Consider the following 10,913-nt stretch of genomic DNA (forward strand, 5'->3'; position numbering starts at 1 on the left):
GTTTACTGACCCATCTCCTAGACGAATACGATTATTTTCCTATTCACAGAAACCATTTTTTCAACTCTCTCTCTTTCTCTCCATCTCTCTTTCTAAGTATAATTTATTTTATTTTATGGTGTATTTGGCTTTTCTCATTCTTTACAATATGTGCTGCTTTGTGTTGAATTGTTTCCATAGGTGAAAAGGGAGTGATTGGGATGATGGGGTTTCCTGGAAGCACTGGCCCTCCGGGGCCCCCTGGGAACCCAGGCACCACGGGGCCGCGGGGTGAGTGATAGAACACCCTTCCAGCTGGCAGCAGAAAAACCAACCATATTTTATCCCTTGAGGGGAAACTATTTGTGAGAGAACTAGACATGTGATTTTGCAGTTCTCTGTATTCCCTTTTTTCCCATTTGAATAGAGTGATATTTTCTCCGCACAGGCTTATACCACTGTCCTCATGTGGCTGCCTGTTGGGGGCAACTATTTATCAAGTTCTCAGCCCTGTTAATCTTTTTGTTCCATTTGTTTTGTTTTATGGTAAGCTCTGTTAACTTTTGAATCCTTTGAATGCATAAAGAATTAAGGAACTGCTGTTGTTACTCCTGTCTTGTAGGGAGCTTTGGAATTCCAGGAGTAAAGGGCGAGAGAGGACCACCCGGAGCCAAAGGGGAACAAGGAGATAAGGGAACTTATGGGCCTTCTCGAATATTCCAGTTATTGGGGGACAAAGGAGAACCAGGACTTGAAGGTACAGACTGCCTTACGTTTAAAACCAGAACAGCAGAGCTGATTCTGGGACTAAGAAATTATCTAGGAAAATGCCTTTAGTTGACATACGAGAACAGCGAGGACCACTGTTTAATTTCCTGCCCAAGCTCCCAAAGCCATTTGCTGGCTGAGCCTGGACTAGAACTGTGTTTTGTGTGCCTTGAACAGTAATATGTTGCCTCCTCAATGCGTAACTTATTTCTAAGTTATTCCTGCATTTTGGTCTGCTGCATTTAAATCGTCACTTGTGACTTTTTAAATTCTAAGTCTTGAAGCCTTCTTCCTGCCAAGTATGGTGAAAATTAAACCATTAGAAAATTCCACATTAAAAACTTCCCTGGCCGGAATAGAAACTTCCACCCCAAATTCTACTATATTTTGTCAACTGCCAGGATGAACTTTTCTGATTGCATCTAAAAACTGCTTCTTATGCTCAGAATCTTTTGGAGAATAATTACTAAAGAGAAAATACATTTTGATTAAAAAATCAATGCCTTAAAAATGCTGCTAAGCATTAGCTGTAGCTGTTAAGCTCAAATTCAAACCTATTCAAACTACTTCACATTATTTAAACACTTTCTATGACAGGTTTTGTAATATGATCAGTACAACCAATATTAAATCAAATTTTAAGAAAGTCTGCCTTGTGGTCTTCCTGATCAAATTTAATCCCAAGTAACTTTAGTAAAATGGAGAATTGCTGGGTAAAATTAAATATTTGCAGATCAAACTTATATAGCAGGGAAAAAATTTTTTAAAGTGTTTGTAATTGCAAAACTATATCAAGTTTTGAGTAATTTGTAATCAATTTTGAGACATTAGATTATATTCAACAAATAAGCATATAAGGATTTATAGTCCAAGTAAACATTTGCTTTAAAAATTCTGTATAGAGTTCTGTAGATCAAGCTGGAAAGACTGAATAGCTGTCTCTCCCAGAATAAGGAAGGACTTCACTGAAGTGACATTTGACCAGGGTTCTGTAAAGTGATTGAATCCAACTAATTTGCCAACTTGGGGGAAAAAAAAATCAGTTTTTTTTTTTTTTCTCTAAAGGAAAATTAGCAAGTAAAGTCCTTTTGGGTCGTCCCCCTTTAAGCTGCTATCAAAGAGATAGTTTAGTTCTGGGTGCAAACAGAAGACTCCATTACATTTTTAGCAATGAAATAGAAAATAATATAAATTTTATAAAACTCTGCTAGAACTAGTCTAAGCCAAGATAGAAAAAAAAAAAAAATACTGGCACAAAAGTCCAGATCTCATAAACTGTCTGACACCACTTCACTGGATTATGCTAGATGATTTAGGTAGTGTTGCAAATATTTTGAAAAAAATATAACCAGCATATCTGTGCCTACGAAAATGAAAATTTGGCTCTAACATCATGAATGCACAATGGGTACTAATTTACAATAAAGAATAATTTCTGTAGAGAAGGACATGCACTATTTCTATACTTCTAGCAAAGTACAGTACACATGGAAGCTGTCCTATGTGTTTCCTTTTGGCTTTTTACGCCCATAACCAAGGAGCAAACACTGAACAACCTCCACCAAAGATCATGCTGTCTAGGCCTCTCTAATCTCAATATCCATTTCTTTATCTGAATTTCTGACTTAAACACATCCACTGCAAATGTGGAAGAGATATTGAGGGTACAAAAAGCACAGTAATCCTCTCTTCAAGGAGTCTGCATGGGAGATTTAGGCATGTGTACAAAAAGATAATAAATAATACAAAAAGAACTGTTACGTTATTTTAGCAAAGATCTATGAAGCACTTCCCACATGCAAGTACTGTTTTAAGTCTTACAAATATTCACTCATTTAATACTCACAACGACCCTAGGAGTAGGCTATTGCTATGATCCCATTTTACAGGTGGGGAATGGAAAGTTCAAATTACCCAGTGCCATTCTGATAGGAAGTTCAGAGAGGGAACTCACACTGATGTAGTAGGTTCCAAAGTCCATACCCAGCCTCCTCTCTCTGCTGCCTGCTGGGTACCACTGACAGTGAGCCTTGTGGGAGATGAGCAAAGCAGAAAACTCCTCAACCAGGGTAGTCAAAGAAGCCTCCATGAAGGGGGATTTAAACTGTGAATAGGTTTCAGATGAGTAGGTAATACTGTTGACTTAAAATCTTCCCATGTCTCCCTTTAAGAATTCAAGCTTCTTAGACTGGCATACAAGTTTCCTCATTACTTGCCCTTTGCCTGCCTCTCCAGCCACATGATATTTGTTTACTGAATGATTATTTTTTTTATTCCTTTTCATATTCTTTTTCATTATAGGTTACAACAAGATATTGAATATAGTTCCCTGTGCTATACAGTAGAAACGTGTTGTTTATTTTATATATAGTGGTTAGTATCTGCTGAACAATTATTTTTTGGTACCTATTGACTAGGCTGTGTACCATGTCCTGAAAACACACAGGTGAACAAAGCAGAGGTTTATCCTGGTCATGAGGAAACTTAACATCTCAGAGGGGGAAAGAGACAGTAATGGTTCTGTGAACAGTTTATGTACAGGGCCAGGTAGTAAATATCTTAGGCTTTGTGGACCACATATGACCCCTGTTGCATATTATTCCTTGGTGTTTGTTCGTCTGTTTGCTTACAACTCTTTAAAAATGTGAAAATCATCCTTAGCTCCCCAGCCATAAAACCTCAAGCCAAATTTGGCCTGCAGGAAGTCATCTGCCAACCCTTTAAAAAGCCTTAAGCCAATGAATTTACTAAACAGTATATATTTTTAGGTGATGATAAAGGACAGAAATGGAAAAAAGAAGGTTACAGAAGAAAATACTCTAACTCTTCATCACTCACCACTTCTTTGCACGTGTTATTGTTTTGCCGTGGAATCCTGTCCCATTCCATGCTTTCTCTCCCCGCCTAGCTCCCACTTGGTCTTCAAGACTGAGCTAAACAAACAAAAAAATCCCCGTCTTCTCAAAATTCTTCGCTGTAGCATATTGTGCCCAACTCTATTACAGAAACCCTCCCACTGGGTGGTAATTTTTTACTTGGCTGTCTCCCCAGTTAAACACTAAAAAATTGGGGAAGGGAACATGATTTATTTATGTCTCCAGTACTCAGCACAAGACCTGTCTATTAATTAGGTACTCAATCCGCATGTGAATGAATGAATAAATATGTAAGCAGGGAAACAGCCAAGGGAAGTGAATCTGGGTGAGAAAAGACGCAAAGCCAGGCCAGGGACAGATTGCAGAGCGGCTCATGTGCCAGGGAAGGGAGTTCGCTGTTCACTCTGTAAGCAATAGAGATTCAATGAATATTTTTGAGCAGGAGGATAACGTGATCGAAACCGTATTTTAGGGAACGTAGGATGGTGTTGTGGGAAATTTATGAGCCTTCTGGCTTGCAGAACTGGGGTCAAATCCCAGCATTACCACCAATTGATGGTGTGACTGTAGATTAGTCCGTTGACTTCTTAAAGAGTCTCAGTTTTCTCATCTCTACACCTAATCTGGAAAGGCTCAAGAATAGACTGAGATTGTGTGAAGATTAAATAAGATAAATAAAAGAAAATAATGTCTGCCCTATACCAGTTACTTAGTAGATGATTGTAATAAATGGATTAAGGATGGAATAGCCTAGACAAGAATAGTGTGGTAGATGGTCCTCTGTCATTAATTTTTTAAAAATCTATATTTAGACCACTAATTCTTAACATATTGGTTTAAAGTATAAATATAATGATCACTGCTAGTGTTCTTTGAGAACTAACTCAGGCCAGGCACTGTGCTAACGCTTTTCACATATTATCTCATTTAATTCTCTTTTTTAAAATAAAATATAAGCTCAAATCTGCCCATGCTCTTAACAGATATGCTATGTTGTATTAGAATAGTGGCTCATAAATTTTAATCAGGGATATGGATATGTCTGATAAAATTCTAACCTGTATTTTTGATCCATGGTTTTTAACTTTAGGATTTGCAGGAGAGCCTGGGGAAAAAGGAAACAGAGGCATTCCAGGCTTACCAGGTTTAAAAGGACTCCAGGGGTTACCTGGACCACCAGGACCACCAGGTATACTAGCTGATTCTCTAATAGAAATACCAGGAGTTAAGTTTTCCTAGATCTAAATGTAACAAAATGTGTGTCTCTAGACTTACTGGGTTCAGTATGAATTCTGCCTCAAGAAATTTGCTTCTCATAATTTAACCAAATTATAGTCAGCCTGTATTAACTAAAAAATATTAACCTACGTGACGTTCTATTTTGCACTCATAATTTTATTTTGAAAGTGCTGATATATATTATAAACTATAATTTATCACAACATCACATATCGTAGAAGAAAGTAAGATAATGCTTTAGAGGTTTTCAAACTTACCTCCTTCTATTTGCAGCAAGTTATTGAGTTTGCAGAGTAATTTTTTAAAGCAATTAAAGTAGCCCCCTATTCCCTGTGACACATCAGTGATGAAATTTATTGCATGGCAATGAAATTTCAATACTGCTCTAGGAAATCTATTACTATATGGCCACAGGATGCGCCCTCTTTCCTGCTGATATTGGTCCTAGGATGATTTGGATGTTTGAAATCCAGGCCTGGTGGCAAAAATCAAACTTTCTCTAATTTTACATTTTCTGAGTCCCCAGTCCCTTCCTTAATTGAAGGCATAAAGGCAGCTAAACAAGTACCTAAACCAGCTGGTCTGGCTGCTCTGGATTCATTCATTTGTGCCAGCAACCAGTACTTGTTGAGCATTTACTTTGTCAAGGAACTACACAGGACGTCTGACTATTTCTTTGTTCTCAAGGCCCCAGAGGAGATCCGGGCAGCACTGGGAATCCCGGTGAGCCAGGACCACGTGGTGTGCCAGGAAGCATGGGAAACATGGGGTTGCCAGGTAACACACTAGGTCCTGTTATGAGTCTACAAGCTCACAATGGGTCCCAATTCTAGATTTTTTATGTCTGTCATTTTGATTTTCCACTTGGTAGAAAGTTAGTGTAAAACAACTAGATTAGACAAATACACCATATTCAACTACAACATGAGCAAGAACAGAATAAATATTTACATTGTGTAAGAATCATCCATTAAGACTACCTGATGCATTGGTGCTTCTGAAAAACCAGCCCCTTAAGAGAAAGGTGGTTTGGGCAAAGGTCAGAAGTAAAACCAAGATCACTGTGTTGGCTTATTTTACCAGATTTCTTTCCAAATTTCAGGTTCCAAAGGAATGAAAGGAACCTTGGGATTCCCAGGTCTAGCCGGAAGACCAGGCCTCCCAGGTATTCCTGGTCTCCAAGGAGATAAGGGAGAGCCAGGTTATTCAGAAGGCACAAGGCCAGGACCACCAGGACCAAAGGTATATAGGCCACTGAAGTATTTATGTTTTGATGATGGAGTAAGCCCTTTTAAATATCAACAAGTATCTGGATTCACTGTGGGCAGGGAAATTTGAAGATATTACTGTATTTTTAGGAAGTTATTTATTTTTTATTTCCTCTCTCTACAACTGAGGATGCCTATCACACAGCTTCAGCTTCTGGGTTTATTCCCTCCAGTTGCAGCCGCCAAGAGATTTCACCTAACTGTCCCTGCAATTTAAGTGTGCTGCCAGAAGGAGGCAGTGATCACAGGCCCGTAGAAGCTGACAGGGCAATGTTTGTTTTTCTTGTGATACAAAGTGGCCAATCTCTACTATGGATTCATCACACACAGACTTATAAAAATAAATTTCCCAAGTCTGTAATTAAAAAACACTTGTCTTATTAAAATATAAGAAAAGACATAAAATAAAATAAAATTAGAGCATCATTAAAAAGCAGGAAAAATCTTAAGATACATATATTTGTCACTCTTGTTTTAGAACTTTAAGTATCGTTACTGCATTACACAGAAGCTTTTTATCTTGTGCTTGTGCTCTGTCAACTAGAGATTGGATGTCAAAATCCTCACTAGTATGTTGAACCAAGTGGCAACCAAAGGTTTCAGTGGGGCTGAGTTGTTTTTTCAGGTTTATTTCCTTCCAACGTCTCTGCATATAACACACTAGGAGCCAGAGCTAAGTCACTAGAGAATAATTAGTAGAAATTCCCATAAGCAAGGGGTTTTAACGTGGGATTCCATGAAACACTAGGGAAGTCTATTGGATCCAAAGAAGCCCGCTGGTCTCCTGAAACTGAATGCAAAATGTTTGGATGCAAATATTTTGGGGGTGGGGGAGAGTCTGTATTTTTCATCAGACTTACAGGAGTACATGACTCCAAAAATATTAAAATTGTTACTTAGCAAACTTTCTCTCCCTCTTTTGGGCCAATAAAATAACACCTTTCCTAAAGATTTCCACCAATCATGTTCTCCAGCTATAAAACAACAAGAATGAAAATTTGTAGAAACCACAAAGATCCAAGAAAGTAATCCTTTATTCCTTGGTGCACAAACAAATTTCCTTTGCTCTTTATTTTCAGACTAGGTCTTCAGAGACACAGAAAGAGACTCTTTCCACTGAGATATTTTCTGAATGAGGAAATGTATTTGATTTAATTGACAGCTAATTAATAGTTTCATTTAGATTTAAAGTTTTCATAGGTCGCCATGGAAGAAATTTTTAAAACTGTGCATTGAACACAAAATGAGCTAGTTTTATCATGCTGGCAAATCTTAGTAGCAGAGTAGAATATTTTAATCAGCCACCGTTGAGACTTTGTAAGCCATCATCATAGCCACATGTTCTGATTTATCATAAAAGTAAAGTACAGATTTAATGAATATTAAATATGAAAAGCTTTTGTTTTACACGCAATTGACATACTTTTACCTGCACGCAGAGAATTTGAAGGACACACATCCATTTGATCTGTTTCTTTCTCACCCATGAGTAAATCATCACAGTCTGAAATTCTGCACATGTGTGATTATTATCTGTCTCCCCTGGTCTCTAAAGCTCCATAAAGGCAGGAACTGTGTCTATCACCTATCTGTGCATGGTTGCCATTATATACGTGGTAAGAATTGGCTTCGTGGGCACAGGACATAGAACTCATGTATCCACAGAGGTCCCATACTCATAAGGACTCCATGCTTGGTTCTGCCATTTCTGTCTTGAATTGCTTTTGATTGTTTTTAAAGAGAGCTGCATGTTCATTTTGCAGCGCACCCCACAAATTGTGCAGCCACCCTGTTCCCAGCAGCTATCCGGGTGCTGGCACATAGCAGATGCTCCCCGTGAATTGCTAAATGAATAAGTAAATAAAGAAACGCAAACAAATACAGTTGGGACTTAACTCTGATCACATATCCTGCTTATATGAGAATTTTAAAGGTGTTTGACTGAATTTAAGGGTGCTCCAGGATTGCCAGGTGACATGGGAAGGAAAGGAGAAAGAGGGCCGCCTGGTGCCCCTGGACATCTGGGGCCTGCTGGACCTGAGGGAGTTCCTGGGAGTCCCGGAAGTCCCGGCCACCCAGGTGAGCCTTGGCTTTACAACCCCAAAACCTGGAAGCATGATGCTCGGTATGGCCCTCGCCTCCTAGAATAGTAAATAGAAAGCAATTCAGGCTTTTCTGCTACAGTTGCTTGTATTAAACTTTCGTCTTCAAATTCGAAGACGCAGTTAATCACGAGGCGCTAATTTCAGTCCGGTTTGGTTAACCAAAATCTACAAACCTCCTCCTGTAAATGAAACTTTGGAAGTGCTGCCTAGACGAATTCAGCCCAAAGACGCTCAGTGTTGGTTCCATGTCCGGTCTGATGATATTCGTGTTAGTTTTCTAGGGCTTCCATAGCAAATACCGTAGGTGGGGGGACTTAAACAGCAGAAATTCATTTTCTCACAGTTCTGGAGGCTGGCAGTCTGTGATCAAGGTGTCAGCGGGGTTCATTTCTTCTGAGGCCTCTCTCCTTGGCTTGTATGTGGCTGTCTTCTCCCTGTGTCTTTCCTCTGTGTGTCTCTGTCCTAATCTCTTCCTATAAGGACATCGGTCATATTGCATTAGGGACTGCCCTAGTGACCTCATTTTAACTTAATTATTTCTTTAAAGACCCTGCCTCCAAATACAGTGATATTCTGAGACACTGGGGTTAGGACTTTGACATATGTATATGGGAGCTAAACAATTCAACCCTTAACACTGATGTCCAAGGGTTTTGTTTTTTTTTCCCCCCTGGCATGTTTCCAAGTTGAACATTGGCTTGCTTTCTTATTTGCCTATTATTTGAATCTAAGTTTTCATTTTGTTTGATTAAAAACAACTGCAAAACCATTGGGTTGCAGCTTCAGCTCTTACCTAAAGATACTACGTAAACTACCTTTTCAAACATAGAAATGTTCAATGGATTTAACTCCCAATTAAAGTTATACATCAGATGTGAAGCAGTCCACGTGGCTGGAATCCGCACACCTTTGAAAATTATTGGACACATCTCTGCTGAGCTTCTCTGGGGAAGTAACAGCCAGGTCGAAAGCCCGAGGTGACTGGTGGCAAGAGCGCCTCCTAAAGGCCAGCGTGAGCACAGCTGACCGTGAGACGCGACCGCGGGAGCCTCTGCTGGAATCATTTATCTTTCGGTTTTCTTTTTCCCTTCCCCTCTCTCTTCATTTACAGGAAAGCCGGGCCCTGATGGCGATGTGGGGTCTAAAGGAATGAAAGGCTTCCCTGGCTTTCCAGGAATAAAAGGCCCTCCAGGTTCCGTTTCTGTGCTTTGTCTGGTTCCCTTTTGTGAGGGAAGCCTATCTTCTCCTGAGGTTGGAATCTCAGTACATTTGTATCTCTAACCCACACCTGCTCCTGAGAAGGTGGCTCCCAGTTCCTCAGTCCCCAGGCAGCAGTGCAGAAAAGTGAGGTTCGGTGTTTATATCTACCTAATTCAACAGTCTGCCAACCTACACGTTCCGAAGTGAGATCCTCCTGATAGCATTAGTCTGTCCATGGTTTTCACAGTGAATCTAGCGTCACATAACTACAGTTCTGAAAAATGAACACCTCTAACAGAATTCCACATATCTGGTGTTCACATTAGGCCACTGAGAGGAAGTAAATCCTCTCTTTCTTTAGGAGTTGGGGGGGCGGTTGCTGGGTTTTTTTGTTTTGTTTTTTTCCTTTTTTAAATTTTGTTTTTTCCTGATATGTGATTGATTTACAATGTTAGTTTCAGATGTATAGTAAAGCGATTCAGTTGTATATGTATACACACATATATATTTTTTCAAATTATTTTCCATTATATGTTAACACAAGAAACTGAATATAGTTCCCTGTGCTATACAGTAGGCCCTTTTGTTTATCTGTTTTATGTATAGTAGAGTGTATCTGTTAATCCCAAACTCCTAATTTACCCCTCTCCCCCCTTTCCCCTTTGGTAACCGTAGTTTGTTTTCTATGCCCATGAGTCTATCTTTGATTTGTAAATGATTTGTAACATTTTTTTTTAGATTCCATATATAAGTGATAAAAATTTGTCTTTCTCTATCTGATAGTAAGTTCTCTCTTTGAATGGCGTTTTATTTTCTTCAGGCCCTCCAGGATTCCCTGGAAACCCTGGACCAGTGGGTGAAAGAGGTGATCAAGGACGTGATGGAATTCCTGGTCCAGCAGGAGAAAAAGGAGAAACGGGTAGAGCTTGCTCATCATCTTGGACACACTCATTTTACTTTTCATAGACTCATTAGTAACACTGTAATCCTTCACTGCTCCAGAAATTCTTCTCTCACAGAACTAATGATCTTTAACGTATTCTGGGTGTGTGATAACTAAACTTCTTTCTGTTGCCAAAATGAAGTCGACCAAGCCGACTAAGTTATATATATTAATGTATATAATAATATAAACCATATATATATAAAATATTAATCTGTTAAATTTTTCTCTTTCAGGTTTGCTGGGGGCACTTCCAGGCCCAAGAGGGAAACCTGGTGCCCAAGGTGAGTAGTTCTTCCTTCCTGAACCTAGTGACATACATTTTCAAGGACAGAATCTAATTTAATATTCTTGATAGATGAAGCAAGCTTAACATACTAAATTAACGAAGTGCCCCTGGCAACATGAGATGTTTATATTCTTAGTATTCCAGGAAAAGTGCTTCATTATTATCATCACAGTAAAATGAACAAACTACAAATTGTGATTCTGTTTGGAATTTCCTTCTGTGGAAGTCTTTCAACATAAAAAGGAC

General features: G+C 39.1%; 1 protein-coding gene across 1 annotated transcript in view; it reads left to right on the forward strand.

The window, feature by feature from the left end:
* COL4A3 (collagen type IV alpha 3 chain) overlaps window positions 1-10,913 on the forward strand; it is a 133,403-nt gene that overhangs the window by 106,474 nt on the left and 16,016 nt on the right. Inside the window, 9 exon segments of the mRNA XM_032480379.1 lie at window positions 181-270; window positions 602-736; window positions 4,714-4,812; window positions 5,550-5,639; window positions 5,965-6,104; window positions 8,083-8,209; window positions 9,347-9,427; window positions 10,256-10,354; window positions 10,615-10,662. Coding sequence (XP_032336270.1) covers window positions 181-270; window positions 602-736; window positions 4,714-4,812; window positions 5,550-5,639; window positions 5,965-6,104; window positions 8,083-8,209; window positions 9,347-9,427; window positions 10,256-10,354; window positions 10,615-10,662 — 909 coding nt within the window.

This window comes from Camelus ferus, chromosome 5, assembly GCF_009834535.1.
Source record: "Camelus ferus isolate YT-003-E chromosome 5, BCGSAC_Cfer_1.0, whole genome shotgun sequence".
In the NCBI taxonomy this organism is placed as follows: Eukaryota; Metazoa; Chordata; class Mammalia; order Artiodactyla; family Camelidae; genus Camelus; species Camelus ferus.